General features: G+C 46.1%; 1 protein-coding gene across 1 annotated transcript in view; it reads left to right on the top strand.

The window, feature by feature from the left end:
- The window catches only part of CFAP65 (cilia and flagella associated protein 65), a 31,961-nt gene extending 11,289 nt beyond the window's left edge, over positions 1 to 20,672 (top strand). Inside the window, exons 13-33 of the mRNA XM_068195573.1 lie at positions 128 to 373; positions 795 to 1,019; positions 1,262 to 1,414; positions 2,676 to 2,841; positions 3,392 to 3,520; positions 4,015 to 4,240; positions 5,169 to 5,297; positions 5,579 to 5,755; positions 6,420 to 6,486; positions 10,334 to 10,444; positions 11,233 to 11,424; positions 12,193 to 12,351; positions 13,687 to 13,827; positions 14,267 to 14,383; positions 14,959 to 15,096; positions 15,590 to 15,655; positions 17,290 to 17,495; positions 17,861 to 18,010; positions 18,529 to 18,807; positions 19,472 to 19,609; positions 20,180 to 20,672. Coding sequence (XP_068051674.1) covers positions 128 to 373; positions 795 to 1,019; positions 1,262 to 1,414; positions 2,676 to 2,841; positions 3,392 to 3,520; positions 4,015 to 4,240; positions 5,169 to 5,297; positions 5,579 to 5,755; positions 6,420 to 6,486; positions 10,334 to 10,444; positions 11,233 to 11,424; positions 12,193 to 12,351; positions 13,687 to 13,827; positions 14,267 to 14,383; positions 14,959 to 15,096; positions 15,590 to 15,655; positions 17,290 to 17,495; positions 17,861 to 18,010; positions 18,529 to 18,807; positions 19,472 to 19,609; positions 20,180 to 20,216 — 3,252 coding nt within the window. The 3' untranslated portion in view covers positions 20,217 to 20,672. The remainder of the gene's footprint in view (positions 1 to 127; positions 374 to 794; positions 1,020 to 1,261; positions 1,415 to 2,675; positions 2,842 to 3,391; positions 3,521 to 4,014; positions 4,241 to 5,168; positions 5,298 to 5,578; positions 5,756 to 6,419; positions 6,487 to 10,333; positions 10,445 to 11,232; positions 11,425 to 12,192; positions 12,352 to 13,686; positions 13,828 to 14,266; positions 14,384 to 14,958; positions 15,097 to 15,589; positions 15,656 to 17,289; positions 17,496 to 17,860; positions 18,011 to 18,528; positions 18,808 to 19,471; positions 19,610 to 20,179) is intronic.
- The last annotated feature ends 298 nt before the right edge of the window (positions 20,673 to 20,970 follow it).

The following is a 20,970-nucleotide window of genomic DNA, read 5'->3' as shown; positions in this document are numbered from 1 at the left end:
GTTAGAAAGTTTTCCATAGACTCAGGATAGTGCTTATTGGAACCTGGAATTGAATACAATAAAAACTTTTTCTTTAAGCTGATTTTTAAACCCAGTGAAAGCAATCCTTTTTGCTTGTCTCCACCAGACTTTTCCTCCTGTGGTTTGTGACACTGATACCTACTGCAGCATGCTGTTGTCCAACCCGAGCACCTCTTTGATAACCTTCAGTGTGAACCAAACTGCCTGTCCCTCTGTTTTCATCAAGCCCAGCTTAGGACATGTCATTCCAGGAGGCCACCAGATTTTCTTTCTCTCAACTCACCCAGTTAACACAGTCTTGCAGCAGCATGTCCTGCCTTTGGAGCTGAACTCTTATCCTGCATACACCAAGGTAAGGAGAGGGAAGTGGAAGATGGTGAGCAAAGTTTTGTTCCCTTGTAGTCTTCCCTTTTCACAGTGACTTGCACTGTGATGCTTATTACATCTCCTAATGGTTAGTTTAGATTTTTATCTTTGGAAATAGAAATGAAAGAATATTTTCAACATTTAATATGGAGTCAACATTGCAGAAAGAAGGCCTTTGTAGTGCCAAACAACCTGTACCCCTTGTTCCTTGCATTTCCATCTCTTGGAATACACTGTATTATGCTAAGGGCCCGACTTGAGAGGACAGCCTAAAGCTCTTCCCCTCCTTATTAAGATCCAGTTTGTTCTTGCTTCTCTCTCAGAAGAAACAACATATTTGCAAGGTTCCTCCAGAGGCACCTGAGACTTCTAGCTAATATCTGTTACTTTTTCTCTTAATTCCACAGGAGATTGTTCTCCAGAGTTGTGGGCAGTCCCTTCTTTTGCTCTTAGAAGGTGATGGAATTCTCTACTTCAAGCCTCTCCATATAGGGACCTCCTCTACACGAATGTACAGCATTAAAAACTGCACAAGGCTACCCATGGTTTTCACATGGAAGATCCGTCAGTCAGACAGTAAGATCCTGTCTGTCAGCCCCACTGAAGGGCTCCTCCAGCCCTATGAAACCATGGTAAGTTCAAGTTCTATCAAAGTTGTAGTTTGCTCTCTACAACACAACCTGAGCCTGGCTTTGAATATCTGGATGTTCATTCCCAGTGTGAATCTTTGACACACATGGAGTTGGTGTGTCTGTAGAGAACTAGGTTAGCTATAATGGAGGAAGGGGCTGTGCATTAAATGCAATTGTTGAGGTGTTTGGGTTTATCTCGGGACTGGAGCTTCTGTGAGCACTCTTCCTTCTTGTGATTGCAGTCTCAGGCATGGACTTTTACTCCTGACAAGGAAACCAAGTATGTGCTGCGAGCTATGGTGTTTGTGAGGTGGAAAAGCCCAGACCCTGTGTCTTCCAAAGATGTCCGTTATGTCTTAAGGGTCATTGGAGAAGGGGCACTGGGCACCATCAGGGTAAGGAACAGGGGCACACTAAGTACAAGTAGGGGGGACCAGGGTGGGATGGGGGTCTTAGACTTTCCTTTTTGCACAATCTGTATTGGAGGCAGCCAATAAGGATTCACAGCAAAATTCCCAGATGCTGTTTTCAGTGTAAATGATAGTACTCATTCTAATGGCCTAATGGCAACATGTTGTAGATGTCCTGCCAGTTCAAATACGACCTTAATAAATCCTCTGGAATTTCTCTGATCCAGACTGAACCAAGCAAGTAATTTGGCTCCTTGGGAATCATGGTTCTCTCCTCTAATTCTGTCTGTTCTCCTTCTCCATTTGTTTTGCTGTTAGTCTGATTTCTAAGTGTAGTGGACCTTTTAAAGTGGTATAGCCAGTACACTTCCACATGGCTTTCTTCCAAGTTATCTGCAGGTCTGTGCAGCCACTTTCATTTTTAGTCAGGTTTCTTAATGAACCAGAGGTAAATAAAATAATATTTTGTAAGTCATTGCCCAATGTCAATCATGTTGATTGATGGGTGATAATGTCTTTGAGGTACGTAGTCATTATAAATTGTGTGTGAGTGCACAACTAGCCAAAAGAGAGGGGCACTCTTTAAATAGTTATAAAAGGGCCAGCAAATATCTCTCAGCTTTGACCCAAGTTCAGCTGGCCAGCTAGTGTTCTCACAGCCCTGAATATGCTACATCCTACCCAGCAAACAGCCTAAAAAACAATTGGAGAAAGCATTTGGAGGAGGGATTGAGTCCCTCACAGACCTGTTCCACATTTTACTGTGCTCCAACTACCTGAAAGGAGTTTGTAGCAAAGTGGGTATTGGTCTCTTCTCCTGAGTAATAAGCAATAAGGCAAGAGTAAATTACTTAAAAATGCACCAGGGGATGTTTAGATTGGATGCTTGGAAAAATTTCTTCAGGAAAGGGGTCGTCACTCATTGGAATGGGCGGCCCAATGAAGTGGCTGAATCATCATTCCTGGAAGTATTTAAAAGACATGTAGATATGGTACTCAGGGACATGGTTTAGTGGTGGCATTGGCAGTGTGAGGTCAATGGTTGGACTCGATGATCTTAGAGATCTTTTCTAACCTTAACAATTCTATCTCCCAGGGCATGCCAGGTCCTACACAAAGCAGGGAGTCCTTTGCACTGCACTGCAGGTGCCAAGGGATCAGCATGTGGTGAGATAAGTGGTGGCTACACTTAACCACTATGCTTGACATGTTAAAGTGACCTCAGCATGGTGGGTTTGTATTCCAGGCACAAAAGGAGCATCTGGACCTTGGAAATGTTCTAGTTGGTGATCAAAAAAGCTGCAGCATTGTACTGCTAAATGATGAGATCTGTACTCTGAATTACGTCCTCAGTGTGGAGCAACTCTTCACAGGGCCCCGTGACCCTGAGGAGGTCCGCAGCGATCTACTGGGTACTGTAAAGGAATTAACATGGGACAGGACCTTAGTTTTCCCCTCTTTTCTCCAAAACCAATCTAGAATTAACTTGGAGGTTGGACTGCTTGCTGGTTGGCTTGCACTGATTCTCTCAAACCTTGAGTTGTCTGCCCCTTTACATAGGATGTTTCTATCTTGCTGGAAAAAACATAATCCAGAGTCTTACAATTGAAGTTAGACCAATCTGGACCTTGAAATAAGGTACAATTTCCCAACAGAGGAGGAAGTTAAATAAAGGACCTTAGAAGAAATGTTGGAGCTCAGCTGTTAGCTGCTTTTCTAGAGGACCTCCAGTTGGGAAGTTCCCTGTTCTTTGCTGGCCAGAGGCAATCTGGGTACTCCCAATGAGCTGCCTACTGTTGTAGTCTAGGAATCCCAAGTTCAACACCTGAAGCTAATCCTAACTATTAGGCAAGGGGTAACAGTGGCTAGAGTGCAGGTAGACTTAGTGATCTCTGTGCCACAACATGTGTGGTGTAAGAGACAGTAATGCCAAGAGTTTATACTGCTTCTTGTATCCTACAGCTCTAGAGCTGGAACACTCCAGAGGAACAATCCCCGCAAGATCAAAAGCTTTTGTCCGAATAAAAGTAAGGCCAACCCGTCGGCTGCGTTACACCTGGTTAATCAAATATGCTATTTGCACACCCAGAGGTGAGATGGATGTTTTGGGATGTTGAGAGATGGGGGACAGTGCTTGTAAAAGAAGAGACTAGCCAGACAAGGAGTTTTCAGCTTGGAAGGTGAAAAATGTAATGTCATATAAATGAAAGGGGAGCACAAGATATAAATAACTGTTCATGATTTTTCAGTGTGAAAACAAGGGGCACTTCATAAAATGTTTAGGCTGTAGGCTTAAATCAAAAAAGGTTTTTCTCACATAGTGCAAAACTAAATTGTGTAAATGCACTGTTGAAAAGGATCACATTCATAGTCTTTTGGTGATGTCTAAATGCAGAAGTCAAGGTATAACTAGAAGTCAGTGGTTTAGGGGTTTTGAGAAGCTGCCAAACAAAGGACTATGTACAATGCCCATTCTTTCTTTGCTGTTGGTAGGGCCTCTCTCCTCTTTGCTGCAGTCAAAATGACCTAGGCAGCAGCCCCTTAATGGTACATGACTACTTTTTGGTGTTTCTTTCTCTCCCAAGCTGCAGATCTTGCAAGTGCAAAAGAGAAGCAGCAGCAGTTCCTCTGCTGCATTGTAGCAACAGGCGTCTACCCATCTTTGCGCATCACAGATGCTTGTACAACAGGGACTGCCAGCAGTAACAGGATGCACATCTGGAAGCTCTTCTCCTTGGACACACTGAATGAATTCTTGGAGCGAGACCCAACTCCCGGCGAGCTCACCTACAAAGTTCCCACAAGGCACAGGTGAGATGAGGAAATGGCTCAGAGGATCTTTGAGTCCCTTGCATGAGCCAGACAGAGATGCTGTGGCTTACTGGCACGTGTTGTAGCTCCTTGCTGTGTGGCACCCTGTTATTCCATCCTAACTGCTGCAGGCAGTTGCTCACCTCCACTTCTCTGCTTAAGCTCCCTTGAAAGGAGCCACAGAAACAGAGAATAATTTAATTGCAATAGACCTCCAAAAGTCTCTGGTGTAGCCCCTCGCTCAAAGCAGGGACACATAGATCAGGTTGCCCAGGGCCTTATTCAGTTCAATGCTGAATACCTCTGAGAATGGAGAAACCACAGCTCGTCTGAGCTCTTGTTTAACCATTTCCGTGATAAAAACCTTTTTCTTAGTATCTTATCAGAATATCTTGTATTGCAGCTTGTGCAGTTGCCATCCCTTTCCCCTTGCTTCATAAGGCTGAACAAATCCAGGTCCCTTTGTCCATCCTTGTAATCATAAAATGGTTTGGATTGGAAGGGACCCTTAAGATCATCTAGTTCCAACCCTTCTTCCATGGGCAGGGGTGCCTTCCACTAGACCAAGTTGCTCAGAGCCCCATCCAGCCTGGCCAATGTGCTCCAGCTCTCAGCCATTTTAGTGGCCCTCCATTGGGCCTGCTCCAGTATGTCACTGACTTCCTTATACTGGGAAGCTAAAGAGAGACTTCAGGCTAAGCAGGACTGTCTTATGTCACTCACTCTCATTAGACATACATAAAAGATTTTGAAAAGAAAATCAGGTCTGCCTTTTGCCCAGTAGCCTTTCTCTCAAAAGGGCCAAGAACATAAGGTCAGACAAGAATTATAAGGAAGACAGCCAATGTAGAATGACCTTTCCCCTGTCATGCCCTGATGACCCTTCCTCCTGTTTCAGTTTAATATCTTCTTTCTCTCCTGTGACCAGCACATGCTTGATCCCTCCAGTGTATACCCCTCTCCTGCTGGATTTTGACTTTGGGTCTGCCCCAGTGGGCTCAGAGCCTACCATTGTGATGCTTCTGCTGGAGAACAAGGGTGTGGTACCTGTGGACTGGTAAGCAGTGCTCACTGGAGCTCAGCCTTCTTTTGGGGGGTCTGGAAGTGCTCAAAGGGCTGGGAGAAATTTGCAGATTAATAGGGTGGGGTTTGTAGGTACAGCTGCAGCTGAGATCTGTTGATGAGTCTAGGTGGGGAAGCAATCAGGGAGATGCAGATCCGACCTGATGAAATGTGATGTGGCCAGCAGCTGGGCTAAGCCCATTTGGATTGAATATGCTGACCATAGCCCTGGGAAGTTGCATATCCTTGTTGCTGACCAGCTGATTGGTTCCCTAGGGCATTCTTGTTTCCTTCTGATCAGAAGATAGACATGGAGCACTGGGCAGAAGGTGCTGACTTTACCCCTCAGGAGCTGCACCAGATGAGAATTCAGGATAACCAACTCTTCAGTGTTTCCCCAAAGTCAGGAACACTTCTTCCAGGGCAAGAGAAATCTGTCCAGCTCTCACACAGGTGATGACAAGCACCAGTTCTTCATGCTGTGTGCCAGAACAACACATGCCATCAGTTCTCTGAGTTTCCATGCCAGATTTGCCTTCCTCATCACATGTTCCTCAGCAGAGGCTGGGCAAGTAAAAGGTTCCTGAACATGTCCAGTTTCTGAACCCCACAGAGCTTGTCTTCCTCAGGAGAATGTTTTAATGTCCCTTAACACTGCAGAGCAAAAGGCATTTAGTGTGACATGCTGGGGGCACTGGTCTGCCTTGACCAGACAGTTCAGGAGATGAACAAGATGCTGCACTTCCTGTGCTTTTCATTATGTAGTGATATTCTTTTTTTTTGTCATCAACTAGAGCTGCTAGCCCTTGCGTGCCTGTAGACGGTATGAAGAAATCTGAACACTTCCCCTTTCAAAGCAGACCATATCTGAGAAGTACTGGCATTTTGTTGGCCTAGAGACTTGCGTCCCTAAATACATGTATGACTAAAAGCAACAGTGTATCACTCATTCCCACCCAAACACAACTGGGTTCCCCCCCATCTCCCCATGGCCCTTACACAGCAGCGACTCTTTAGCTGGGAAGTGTTCTCTGATGTTCTGTGTGACTCTGACTTTATCATCCTGGGCACAAGGTTGATTCCTACTGTTTTCCTCTCTCTCCTCTTTCACTGCTAGACATGATTTCATTGGCACTGATCGCCTCCCTGTCCTGCTGAAGATTTCCTATGGCCATGAGATTCTGGTAAGATAACAGGTGTCCCTTCCTTCCATTTGCAGAACAACAAATTTGGTTGGAACTGAATTAAGAGGTGTTTTCCCCAGAAGCTGCATAGTGTACAGGAGGCTGTGGCCTTCCCCTGGAATTTGCACTAGCCAGGCAGTAACAGAGGGCCAAGCAGAGACATAAAAGCAATGTTCTGACAAACTTGTTGTTCCAGCACAGAGTGATGTGGGCAGTGCACTGGCAGAATGGCCTTTGGATGTTGCATCTGCTAGGTTCTTCAGCAAGAGGACTACAATTTATTTTTTATTAACCTTTGTATTTTATTAATGGTGTTAGTGCAGAATTGCTTCTTCCTTCAAGACAACTCCAAGTCCAAAACAGCCTTCTCAGGTTTTACGGTCCCTGTATGTTTTCCACACTCTGGTGTAACTTATGGTCAGGATTCCTGTGCATGCTCCCCCTCATTTCATCTGCCTCACTGTGAGTTGTTCCATGCAGTTCCTGAAGTTCAGATCTGTGGCCCATCCTGCTTTTCTCCTATGCAGCTTTCCTGAATCTCTCCATCTCATCAACCCTCCATACTCTTCAACCCCCCCTGGAATGTGCCTTTCTTCAAATATGCCACCATCACCTGCTGTGATGGTAGTTTGGGAATGCACAGGGTGGCAGAGCATCCTCCAGCTCTGGAGGGTCAGCTCTTTCCCCAAGCCCAGAACATACTCCCTGGGTTCCTGGTTGGCTGCAGCCTTTGTCCACCCACTTATTTCTCCTACCAATGATAGAGGAGATTCTTACTCATTCTTTCTGCTTCGCTGCTTTCTAAAGCATCCCAGAGCTGATCTGTGGTGTGTTTTCCCTGAGCATCTCCTCAGGCTTGGAACTAATTTCTCTCTCTCCCCCTCTCTCAAACTGTCAGTTAGAGTCAAAGTCACCTTGTGCTCTGCCAGGCACCACTCATGCCCGGCTGAGCCTTCCTGTCTGTCTCTGAAGTTTCCTATGAGACCATTGTGTTCACATATCTCTTTTATTTTTCTTTTCTTTCAGGACTGTTGTCAGCTGAAAATCCAACCCTTTGACCAAGCTGTTCAAACAGTGGCTTAACTGTGCCTTCCCTCAAAGCCCTTGGACAGGCTCCCTGTGCTCTGCCTGCCTGGCACAATCCTGAGAGTGACTGTGAGCCTTTCACCAGTTGGCCAGTGAGGGAAGAGGCTTTGGAGCACCAGAAGCCTATAGGGCATACATCCTCTCTTGCCATATAGCCAGTGGCTTTGGTGGCTACCAGAGGGCACCACCCTCCACCATGCTGTCGCTGCAGAAGGGGCTAGAAAAGCGTGGGATACCCTGGGGTTGAAAAGATCCCTTAGTGCCTTTGAGCTCTGGCAATAGGAGCTGTAGAAGCCAGTCCAGAGACCTGGAGCAGTGCAGGTGGTTGCAACCTGCAGAGATGCAGTGCCACTGCTGAACTGCTGATAATCAGAAAGTAGGAATGGGAGATACCTCTTGTGCAAAGAGAGCAGCTGAGGGACTGAACACAGTGTGCCTGCTTTCCTTGCAGTCATAGTATGAAGTGCACAGAGTTTCCAGCTCTTGGGTCAGAATCTGCCTTAACTGTGCTCACATTCCAGGGCCGAGCAAATCCTCACCTGTGATTCTGGTGAAATATGCAGAGCATATGCTAACCTTAAGCATATGTTAACCTTGAGCAAATGCTGTAGTGTCATCCCAAAAGTTAAGCTTTGGAAATTTCCGAAAGCAACAGTGAACAGAGAAGGAGCCCAGTTGGCTCAGGTATTGCTTGGTTACTCTATCAAATTCCAAATTATTTGGCTTCAGAGCTGTGTGGTTAGCCACTTGCAAACCAATGCCTGTTTTTCCTTTGGGTTTAAATTCACTTCTGTGATGGCTTTACCTACATGCGTAGATTTTGACCTCCTGCTCCTGTGTTTCCCCAACTTAATTTTCAGGAGAAGCTTCTTCTCTGTTATTCTTTCCCCATTCAGTGGCCAATTTTTAGTCCTCTGATGATTTATAGGTACTCTGAAGAACGCAAACTGATTTCCTATTGGCAGTTTCTTCTGGATATGGGAGGAGACATCTGTAGGATTCTGTGTTACCCAATTCCTTGTGCAGCAGGGAAACAAGGCCTCCCACTGCCTAATGCTTTCACAGATTGTCCTTTGCCTCTTCACCTGTAAGAGTGCTTGTTCTCAGAGCTCTGAGATCATTTGGCTGGGCAGAATTTGCAGCTCCCAGCAGTTTTAGTAGGAAAAGCCCAGCTAGCTGCATGTGTTGCAGGCTGAGGTAGATTGGTTCACAGAACTCCCTGGAGAGAAGGGTTGGATCCCAAGGAGAATCTCTGAGTGCACAGGTTTTATAAACTGCAAGTGTTTGCACGTCACTTCAAAGCTGCTAGTTTGGTATTGTGAGATTTTATCACCTGCAGCATGTGTTCTCCAGGCAGCTCTTCTCCCTGGATAATCTGGCATCCCCTGGCATTCCTCTTATGCTCTTAAGTCTTCACTGTGGGATGAAGTCTATGCACTCTAGAAGGAGAATTGATTGCAGCAAGTCTTCACTTTTCTCCATTTGTCTCTCTTTAACTGATAATCCTCTAAATGTCATTTCCTGTGCAAAATGGAAACTGGTGACAGTTTTTCCTGAGCAGTTCTGGTCTGTTGGAATGCAAGGTGGCTTTTTGATCAAAGTTATATAAACGGATGTTTCACTCCCAAAGCTCAGGGAGGTTCCTATCCCTTTTTCCCTTGAAGTTTGAAAGCAAAGCTTTTGTCTTTCTCCTACTTTTACTTCATCTGGCAAGCTGTGGTTCTCAGGAGGCTGAATACTCATGTAGTGCTTTGAAAAGATCCCACGTAGGACCTTGCTGACCTTGTGTTTCTAGTTCTTTCTTCCTCTGCATTTTGCTTATAGATGTGAACTGGAATGGGTTTTTTAAAAGGAGCTGTCATTCTCTGCTCTTTTTTAAGTAGCTGATACAGTATCTCCTGCAAGTGTCTATCTTTGCAAATATTCTCTCTGTCTTTTACACATCTGTTTGAAAAATAGCCATACTTCAGGCTCAACTTACTGTGAATTGCAGCAACTTGGCTCCTGTTGGCCCATGCAGAGACATTACTAGGTGACTGCTTTGCAGCCTCCACCCCAAAGCAGACAGCTCAGGGGTACTTTGGGGTGGTCCTGAAGAAAACAGTGCATCATCAGTGCATCTTCAGCCTGATTGCAGTTTTCTCAAAATGCAGGAGCCTGTGTGAATGCAAAATCCTTTCTGTGAAATAGCTCTGTAAATACCTCCACTTTGCTTGGAGTGCCTGGTGGCTGCTTTGCCAACAGGGTACTGTTGATCATCGCTTGATCACTTAAAGTTCAGGTGGAATCTTCTTGCTTTTGGACTTGCTTATAGCTTTTGGGCTGCTAGACACGTTCTTGGAGCACTCTAGAGGCTATCCAGACGATCCTTTCCAAGAGGAGGCCAATACTTACCTAAATCCTGTCTTTCCAAAGTATTTGGCTGTGACAGTTGCACACTCTCCTATGTACAGTCCAGACACTTTCATTCGTGGGAAATTTCCACCATACACTTGCACAGAGAAGCACTGATGCTGATGCCTGGCATAGCAGAGAGAAAAGTACAGTCTTTCTGATACAAGAAGAGAACCTTTCAGAGAAAATCTGGAGTAGGTTCTCCATTTCCTTGATGTTTTTCTTAGGACACGCTATCCTGGTATTGCCAATTAAAGTTTGTAACTGTGTGGCCTTCCATTTGCAAAGTACTTCAGGGTCCTTGTGCAGTTGTTGGTGAGGGGACCAAGGCCCTGTGAGAAAGTGACTGCATTTCTTTCCACTGTAGCTGACCTTCAGTGGTGTGACAGTGGAGTACAACCAGCGGTACGTTCATTTTGCGTCCACTAAGCACGTCTTCGCACCCATTGCTCTTGGACGCTCCCAACCCCCCACGCAGGTGAGTATCTTGGAGCCAAACCCAGCAGCAAGTGTAGGGAAGGAGCTAGGACTACTGTGTCCCAAGGACAGGCAGTGTCTGAGCAATTCTCAGAAAATGGAATGGCCTCCATAGTGAAGCATCACAGGAGAACTTTGAGGATAGTTCTAGGAAGAGTTTGGAAATAGCTGCTGGAACGGCAGCAGGGAAAGTACTTCTTACCATCTGCAGTTTGACAAGATTTGATGTTAACTCTATAATCAGAATGTTTATGAGGCATGTTGGGCTGTTCACATATTATCTTGTATTGTATCCGAGTGAAAACTTGCCTAGCTGCTCCAAGTACTCTGGAAATAAACCCTAATTAGTTTTTTAGTAAATTAATTTAACTTCCTTAAACACTTATTCAGCAAAAACACTTATTGATTCTGTTCTGCCTAATTTACTTGGGAAGTGAAAAAGTCTGAATTGAATTAAGAACACTTTATTACAAGTGTTTTTGCATTTTATGTAATCCGCTTTACAGTGATCCCTTTAGCTAATCTGTATTAATTTTCCCCTAGTGTGAATTGGCAGGACACCATTTGGAGAGGCACTTTGGTTATCAATGTACATGTGTGGTGATAAACCTTCAGCACAGCTGCCTATCAGAGCCTCAGAGTTAAATCTTGACACTATGAGGTCTCCTCATTCTTAGGAGATAAGCTGATTAATTAAATATTAATGCTTATCAGCATCCTCTGGGGAAGTGTTAACTAGTTTAACTTGTATCTGGTATAAAAAACACTGCTCTTGCCTACTCACTTCAGATTTATAAACTCTACAATGGTGGCTCCATGCCTGTGACATTTGAGGTTCAGCTGGACAACATTGTGAAGGTACAGGAGAAGAATTTTCAGCACCCCGTGTTTGTCTGCCTAACTCCTAGAGGAGAAATCCCCCCTGGTGAAGCAGGGCACATTGAGTGGATCTTCTCACCACTGGAAGCTAAGACATACACTGTAAGAGCCTCCTCATGACTGAAACATTCAACAACAACAGATTCTGTTGCTGACCTAAAATTCTTTAGGTTCCTTACTGGTGGTTGGTCCATGTAATGCTACAGCTGAATTGAGCTCTTTGCCTCCAAGAAGCAAAGAGTCTTGAGAGTAAATTGAGTGGCTGGTCTGGTCTGGAAATGAAGCAGATAAATTTGCCTCATAATTTTTTTCTTCCCAAGAAGAGATATCTTCCACAACCAGAGTTATCCCAGTATATGTTTTTCAAGTATCAAACAGTAACTGGAGATATCAATAGTATCTATTCAGATTTGTGTTCACTGTTGCCTCCAAAAATTCCCATCAAAGAGACTGAAGTCAGTGTCTTCTATCATTACAGTGTATGCTGCTGCAAACCTCTGAAAACAGCCTTCCCAAAAACCTCTGTCCTGGGCTGCAGCAGGCAGGCAAGGCCAGAGCTGTAGCACTACTTGTTGCTTCAGTCTGTGGTGAATGCATGGATAAATGAATAAATTTAACTTTAAAACTCCAACCTTTGCACCAAGAGAGAGTCTCTGTCCATCTCATACTGTAACTGGCTAATTGACTACTTAAGCAGCTTTCCTGGGCTAGCAGGAAAGGTCAAGGCCTGAAAGAGCAAATAAGACTGGATTTGTCTTTTATCCATGCATGGGGTGTATTTAGACCCGTCCATTAACAAGTATGCTAGCTTATTGCACATCTCTCCCAAATATGACTCTGGACTTAAAGCTTTTATCTCGTCCGAGGCAGGTTGATGTTCTCATCGACATCCTGGAGGGTGACTCAACCCAGATTACTTTTCAAGGAGTAGGCTACAATCCAAATATTGTAGGAGAGGCTGCCACATCCAGACATTTTTTTTCTTCTGCAGTCATTCCAGGTTCTGCCAAGCTAACTGTGCCTGGGCAGGTAAGTCCAAGTGTGGGATATGAGCAATATAATCAGTCCAGAAATGTGTGTGACAGACTGAAATATACAAGTGGCCCCATCTTGCAGTAGTCTGTGTTTCAGGAGAATTCATTTGCCATGAGACATAACAAGATATTTCCCTTCCAGCAGGTGATCTAGAGCTTAATTCATGGAAGCTGAAAGGCATCTTCCTTCCATCTTGTCGCTTCCATAGCCATTAAAGCAAAAATGGGTTTGGGTTTGTTCATGTAATTTTTTTCTTGGAAGTTACCTCCCATCACAGCTGCCTTTCTTCTGTGCAGCTATAACATCTTTTTCTTTCCTAAATCATTCTCAAAAAGACCATTATACTCCTGCCATACTCTGTCAGGGCTTGGCTGCCACCATTTCCCAGCCAAACTCAGGTGATTCATAACCTGAATGCTGACTGCAGGATGGATGGTCGCCTATTCAGGCACATGCAGAGGAATGCACTTGTTTGACCTGCTGCTGGCTCAGCAGGAGCTTGTCTGGCCTGGCTAGAGCTGGCCTGCCAGCCTGGACAATCTGTTGTTAAACTCACCCACGGATCCAAGCACAGTGAATGAGCATTACACAGCAGCAACAGAGGCTTTCTCCTGGCAGGTAAAGGATTCAACCTGTGTGACATTAGCATGCCTTCCTTGGAGCCAGCCACAGCTTCACATGCTCTTTTGCTTCCAAGCAGGGCAATTATATTCCTAAGAACAGCAAAGAGAAGATGGTTGAAAACTGCCTCAGTCTGACAATGAAGATAGCATTCTGCAAGGCTCTGTTGTCTGAAATGAAGTTTCTTTCTCTACTGATTACTGTACTTAATTAGATTGCACTGTGCCTGGAGAATGGGACAAACTAGTAGCATACTAGTAACAAGGTGTATTAGGGATGAATTTCCTAAAACTCACAGTTAGATTGATAGGGATTTTGCACAAGCACACACCTCATGTTTCTCAGCTGAAGTAGGAAAAGGCCTGGACTGCCAGTGCTGCAGAGGGAATCAGGATGTTACTGGTCCTCTGTGCTCCTGAGATCCTCTCCTGTCCAGTACCAGTGTTATGTCTTACTCATTGCTCACTCAATCCCACTGCAACACAGCTGGCCTTTTGATGTAAAGTCACTGTAACTAGAGCAAAATTGAGAGAATTGTTACATTCTCTCAAGTTATTATAGTAAGGATACCTGGTTAATATTATCTGTGAATTGCTGGACTTAGAGATGAGTATGACTTAGAGATGACTGTATGGCTCCCCTTCCCCATTGGCTAGGTCCCATTTTCCTTCCCTGCTGTTCCTTCTGGTTTCTCTTTGTTTCTTGCAGGCAGCCACCTTGTCCCATCACAGGATTTGCCTTGGAAATATCCCAGACTGCACCAAAGCTGGTCGACTTGTCTTTCTCAACAATATCTCGAAGAGCAAGGCAGTGGTGTTTACCTGGCACATAAACTCCTGTAAAGAAATGGTGAGTCCTCTTTGATCTACAGCCTTCCTGCCCATCTCTGTTGTGCCTTGAAAGGACCTTACAGCTCCATTTTCAACAAGACGCTTACTTCTAGGAAACTGGCTTTCTACTAGGTGATGAAAGGAAAAGTGAAGGCAAGGGTTAGGACAGGGGGAACCACAGGAATTCAGAAGGGAAATCCAAAGACTTTGGTGAGGTTATATGAAGTTGGAACTACAAAATGTGATTACAAACCTCAGGACTCTGTCCACCAGCAAAGGCCACATTTGTTCTTAGAATATATCAGCTGCATCTCTCTCATGCCACATACCTCTGAGAAGAGGTGTGTTTCCTGAGAAGAGAAAGCACACAGGAAGGTCCCAGGACAGTGAAATAGCTCCTATGGGTTTCTTTTCTTTTTTTATTTAATTTTGTTCTCCTCCTCCCACCCTTCACCCAGGTGTTGGAGGTTGCTCCAGCATCAGGGGTTGCACAGCCTGGAGAGAGTATCCCCTGCTTCATCACACTGCAACCTACAAGGAATCCCTACTTCTGCAGAATAAATCTGGTGTGTGAGGTGAGACCCAATTACCATGACCTGGGCATGTTATTGTGGTTCCCAAATGGCTGACCCCAGCAGTCAGCTGCCTGCTGCTTCCAGCTGAAGGAATCCTTCTTTGATACACATTTCTCACTCCTGAAGACACATAACTTCATCCTTCCTGATGCTTTAAGCATCTTTCTGTCTGTGTGGTTCACTAGATGAAGTGTAATTGTGCAATGTATGGCTTTGTGAGGGGAGCCCATCTGCTAGAAGTGATGGTTTGAATGGGAATGGCTTTCAGTGGATGCCAAAGACTTGATATCTGTAAAAAACAAGTCTCGCTGCTTTAATATTACTGGGGGAACAGACCAACAGTAGTGTCCCCCTCAACACTTTCCAGGTTTTCTTTGGCAAGAGACTATATCTTCTCTGTCTGAGACTTAAAATACCACTGTGTTTTCATCTTCCTGCCACTGGAATACATGGAAAGCAAGTGGGTTTCTTCCTGAGACCTCTTGAAGGGGAGAAACAGGCATAGACTTGAGCCAAGGACTGCTATTTTCAACTCTTTTCTAGCCCTGCTCCCTTCAGTATGGTTTGTTTCATAGGTGTACATCCAGGAGTCCCTGGTTCAGTATGAGAGGGACCTTCATGAGTGGGAAAAGGAGAAGGAACGTCAGGCTGTGGAATTCACCATCACAGAGAAGGACCTTGGGACTAAGAGGAAGCTAACGTCACCCTCAGTGGTAAGTGCTCTCAAAACCTTGCACCAGCTTAGCTTGGCTCAAGAAACAGCAGCCAGTGTTGACAAGAAACATTCTTTAGGAAAACCTAGGCAGTTGTTAAGAGGACATGAGACTGATCTGTTGAAGACCTCAAAGCTGATCTGTGGTTAGAGGAAAATGAGATCTTGTTTTCTAGCCAAGAATCATCTTACACACTGAAATTTCTAATGACCATCTGAAATTTGAAAGTGCATGAGAAGCCTTTGGAAAAACAAAGCCAGTGGCTCTGGAAACCAATGGTTGGATTTTTAACCATGAATAAACACTGGAGAGAAATGTGTAGCTAGCAAGAATGTGGTCTAAGTGAGGAATAGAGGATGAGATCATTGACTCTCAGCTGGCACAAAGTTTAAAAAAAATCCTAAGGACTTGTTCTGCTCTGTATCTTCCCCATATGGCAATTCTTCTTCCCCCTTTTTTTTTTTTAAATTTAATATTTTATTTTATTTTTCAGAGGTTATCAGATTCTGCTGAAACAGCAAATCTTCCTGAATCCTCAGCTGTGATTAGGAAATACAAGGTAAATCAGGCCTGTCTCACTTGTGGTGGAATCAAACTGATTGCTTTAGAAAAGAGGCAAATGCTGGATATCACAGTGTGGGAGTCTGGACAGAGAGCACAGCAGGATTTGTAGCTTCAAGGCTTTGAGAGACAGACTGTTTGGAGGAGGCAGAAGAATCACACTGTCTGGCTATGTTCTCTGGCCAGTAACTTTCCAGCTGAGGTGAATGGGAACTGAAATTGGCATCAAACATGCACCCATGACTGGAGAAAGGGGGAAAGGTTTCAAATAAGCAGAAAAAATGCACACAGACAGGGCAATTGGTACCTGTACTGGTTTCATTTTGGGGCCACAATGGAATGTGTGCCACAGCAGAAAGCAGCAGGACCCTGGCAGAACGTGGTGCAGACTTTGCCCACACCTCAAGAAGAGCTGTGCTCTGTTCCTCAGGAGAAGCTGCAGACAGGAACTGCCTTAGTTTAAATACACAGAAAGCTTTAAAGCTCAGTTTGCCTGGTTCATCAGTTTCCACTCAAGTGCACAACTCTATGCACTGCTATAAGACACCTTTTCCAGCAGTGGTGGGAAGGCGTGAAACAAGGTCCCAGTGAGTGCTCTGCAGACCTACCTGGGCCCAAAGGGAGAGCCAGCAGTGCCTATAGCCATCAGCAAGATGTGCTGTGGGAATGACAGGGCTCAAAGCTAACCCAAGATGTGGAAAGATTTAGGGGAGCTGAGGGGAGGCTGGGCCTGAGAGGACTGAAGCAACAAGGAGAAATAGCTTGTTATCTCAGAAATGCCACCACAGTGAGGCTGTAGCAGTGCTCCTGAGACCCCATGAGTGCCTTTGCATGTCTTGCACTGTTCTGTGTGAAGGAATCAGCTCAGGGCAACTCTAGCTTGGACTGTTTTCCCTGTGCTGTTGGGTGTGATCACTGATGCAGGTGAAAGCATTTGCTGGATGAGCATAAGGATGGCTGCAGAAAGGTAAAAACAGTTTCATTTAGTCCTCTAGGATTTTAACCTGTAGTGATAATTTGGAGCCTGCTGTGTCTGTGTAAGGAGCAGTGCAGGCCCCTAACCTCATTCCCAGAGGCAGGACAGCCATGTCTCAAAGATCATTGAAGTCCTGTGATGCCTGAGGACTTCTCCAGATCTCTGTGGTGTCCTTCTGGCCCAGGCATTCTGGCTACTGCTCTAAGAAATTTTCCCCAACCTGACTGCTGGTAATGCAACCCCAAGTTGGCCCATGTAATGTGGCTGGAGTCAGTTCCTGGTTTTCCTTCAGGTTTGGGGGAGGACAGTTTCCCCATGCATTCCATCCATGTACGTCACTTCTCCTGCAGCACTCCTGGTATGCTTGCAAGAGCTTGGAGAGTTGGAGAACAACAGCCCCAAGTACTTTAGGGAGACCCTGAAGCCTTGTTGACACTTGGGGCTGGCATACTGGTCAGTGAGAAGGGAAGAGACCTGATTTCCACTATGGCCGCTCATGCCTGTTATCAGTACTGCAGTGCTAAAATCATTTTGACACCCACTCTAGCGGGTCTGGTTGCTGGGCTTTCAGTTCTCATGCCTGTGCTCAAACCTGCACCAGCCTACTTGTGGCCAAAGGACCAACTATATGCCTGCCATTTCTTTCCCTCCAACAGACATTACCCCCTATTAAAAGCCACGCTACACCCAGTCAGCCACCTGGACACATTGAGAGGGGGCTGTTGGACAGAGATGCCAGCCAGGTCAAATCAGAGCCTCCCACGCCCTTGTCCTTACACCTTGATGTGTCAGCCAGGTCGTACGCTATTGAGGACTTCCTCAGCAACTTTGCCTTGGATTTTCCCAGATATTTCTTGTCCCGGTAAGAGACAGAGTTTTTTGGATTGGCAGCTTCATCTGAGCCAAGGCTGCCCATGCTGTGATATGCACTGAACTTGGTGCTCTACTCTGCTCCTATCCAGTGCCTCAGAATTAAGTAAGAGGTGTCTTGCTTTCCCCAGCATTAGCTAACATGACCTGTTTCTCTCCCCACCTCAACTGTCAGAGCTCAGTGTTTCTCTTTTATGACAGTGTCCCTGCTCCTGTCAGAAATATGACAGCTCCCACCCCTCCCCTGCTTGCCTGCACTGCTTGCCTGACATGCTGCTGCAGTGCTAGGAGGGTGCTGGTCTTTGAAAGTTGGGTTCTGTAATGCTGCCACTGATGGAACAGCTCCTCCTTTCTCAGCCCTTTCAGCACCCAGCCCTCAGAGAGCAAATTGGTGGATGGAAGTAGGCACAGAAGCAGGACGGACATGGAGCACAAACAGCTGTCCCTGGCTGCTGCTTCTAAACAAGAGCTGGAGGTGGTGACTGACATACTCACAGGTGTCATCAGGTGTGTGTCCCTTCACCCTCACCTGGTTTGGAGCCCCTGTCCTCCAGAGAATGAGTGCAGCATGGTCAGCCCTCTGCTAATCCTAGAGAAATCTGTGCACTCTTGTTGCCAGAATGGGGGATCCACCTGCTAAAAGCTGTCTTGGGGACTATGAGCTCTGATCCTGGAGTGACAGCCAAGGCAGGGGCTTCCTCCCCAGCCAGGGGCTGAGCCTATCTTTCCAGAGTTCCCAGGAACCAGGGAACTCTACCTACTGTGATCTTGGAAACAGGCTGTGTTGGGATACACCTATTCAGTTTGTGAGCTGCACAAATGTAAAGAACCAGCACTGGGAAAACAGAGGTAGTTTCACTGCTTAAGCCCTCTTGCTGCTTCCCTTAGGCCCAGAAAGCAAGAAGCTACAGACTAAACACTGACATCAGTCAGTGATTTCCTTTGATTTGTGGTGTCTTGTAATAGTCCTCTGGGTCATACAGATAGCCAATTTGCTGGAATTATCCTTTATTTTACTCTCCTAGAAGCCTCTTGGAGGATGGCCGCTTCCAGAAGTCAGTGAGAAAAATCCAAGATGAGCCTATTCCATATTTCTCCCAGTTCCAGTCTGCAAAATCAGCAGAGCTCCAGGACACTAGACAGGGCTCCACGATCCCCTCCAGTGTCTCTTCTTCTACAGATCTTGACCTCGAGAAGGATGGAGAGAGGAAAAAAATGAGTCAGGAAACTTCTCCCAGTTATTTGCTGGAGTCTTGCAAGACTTTTCACCATAAGCAGTTGAGGGAAAAGGAGATCATAAATAGGTGAGGAAGATCTCACATGTAAAAGCCAAGAGCTGCACAGTCAAGAGAGCCATGGCAGCACACTGCGTAACCAGAAATCTGTTTCTCCTTCAGCCCTGCAGCATTTCTGCCAGTGTGTTATGTGTTGCCTGGGTGGAAGTCAATGCTAGCCCACCTAGCCACCCTCTCCCAAATGTGGTTTGTAGGGAGAGAAGATTTGCTGTGTCTAGGGTTGAGCTGTGGGCAGTGCCAGGATGCTGGTAGTGAATGATGTCTACTTTACTCTCAGGCAGTCTAGGCCATATTAGACATTAGGGTGCAGTATGTGCTTACCTTACCTTTTATTTTCACTGCAGTATTCCACCACCTTGCATTTGCTGTGGCTGCTCCCTTGTACGCTGCTACAAGCATTATTCACTAATAGCAGCTACAGCACAGATTGGAGGGAGAAACCAGTAAAACTATAGTCACCCAGTTTTGTCTAAGGTCAGGGCCTGACACCAGCTGGTGACAGTTCTGGGACAAGGGTCAGCAACCCATTGCTCAAGTCTTTGTTGGTCTCAGTGTGTAGGAAACAGTGTTTGCTTCACTGCTGTGCCTGATGATTCCTGGCAGGAGTCACAGCAAGCAGCCTGCCTTATCTGTTTTCTGATAGCTGTCCTCTGTTGTACTTCTGTCCTTCTAGGCAGCCAGCTGTTGGGAACCTTGTGGAGCTGGTGCTGGAAAACACACTGCAGAATATCCTGATCGAAGCCAGCCGTGGGGAGGTGGTGCTGACAGCCCAGCCCAGGGTCATTGCTTTACCCCCCAATGCCTCCCGAAGGTAGCAGAGTGTATCTGTGCTCTGGTGGGAGACAGGATCTGTCCTTAACATGTCAGGCTGAAGAACAGCCCATTTTCTAGACCATGTGGGTTAGCTGAATCCCTGCTTATCAATGCCAAGGTTGCCTGTGCAAAATGAAGAATCCACTCCCAAAGTCTCTGCCCCACCTTGGCTTGTCCTGAGCCACAGAGCAGAGGTGGTAACAGTACAGCCTTTCTGTGGACTTGAGACCCTCATACAGCTCTGGGGCAGGGCCCTATGGGTGAATGGTTGGCCTGAGGCACTGGAGAGCCTAGCACAAGGATGGTCCTTTGGGAAAAGGGGGTCAAGGAGCAGGCAGCACAGCCTCTGACAGCAGAAAGGGAGTAAAGTTTTCATAGTCCAAGGTGGTGTGGGATCCAGTTTGGTTGAGGGAATGGCCACTGGTGGGGAAATTAGATTTGGACCTGAGTGAAAAGCATAAGGGTTTGCCCTAGCTTGGGCAGAAGTGCAGTGAGATGGGATTGAGGGTTAATGGAAGGGGGTTGTTGGATGTGTATGTCATCTCCAGAGCTGCCATCTCTTCTTCAGAATCACCAACCCGGCAACCCCACCCTCCAGAGTGTAGCTGCTGGGTACTGTGCTGCTTAAGCTCCTCAAGCACATCAGCTCTCTCCATTCTTCATCCCTGTGATGTCCAGAGCAACTCGGACCCTCCCACACCATGATCTTAGCTCAGCATGCTGGCTTTCTCTGTGGAGGCATGTCCTGATTATGTTCTCAGCACCAATTTAAATCCTCTGACAACTCCACAGCAGAGTTCATGAGATCTCTCCTTTCTGTGTCTGGCCACATCATCGGAGAAGAACTTTATCCTACAGAGAGCACATGGACAACCACTATGACAATTCCCACTATCCTCAGTCTGCACCGGCTGAGAGGAGTGGAATCTGCTTTGGAATGTAGCTGAGGAAGGACTAACATCTGGGCAATGAGGTGATGGGATCAGCAGGATGCAGGTACTGAATCCTCCTCCTCTTCTTGCTCCAGTGGCAACTGCAGGTTCCCTTTACAGCGACCAGCCCAAGGGGGCAGCTGCAGCATAATCAGTACACGCGACAACCCAATAAAAGCAACTTGACCTTCAGACACTGACACGGTGTGTAACATACGTAATTCATGCGTCTGGGAGCCCTGGACAAGGTCATCCCTTTCCAAACTGCAAGGCTGTCACCTAGGGAAGGGGATCCTCTGAGCCTTGGCTTGGCCTGCGGAGTCTGTCGGGCTGCAAGAGGTGTCACAATCAAGGAGCATGTTTGTCACAGCCGGGAGGGGGCAGCGTGAGTTGTGAGAAATCCCAGTGTCCAGCACAGAACAGGCTG

Source organism: Anomalospiza imberbis, chromosome 7, assembly GCF_031753505.1.
Source record: "Anomalospiza imberbis isolate Cuckoo-Finch-1a 21T00152 chromosome 7, ASM3175350v1, whole genome shotgun sequence".
NCBI lineage: Eukaryota > Metazoa > Chordata > Aves > Passeriformes > Viduidae > Anomalospiza > Anomalospiza imberbis.
The sequence above is the reverse complement of the archived record's forward strand: the minus strand, read 5'-3'. Positions and strand labels throughout refer to the sequence as shown.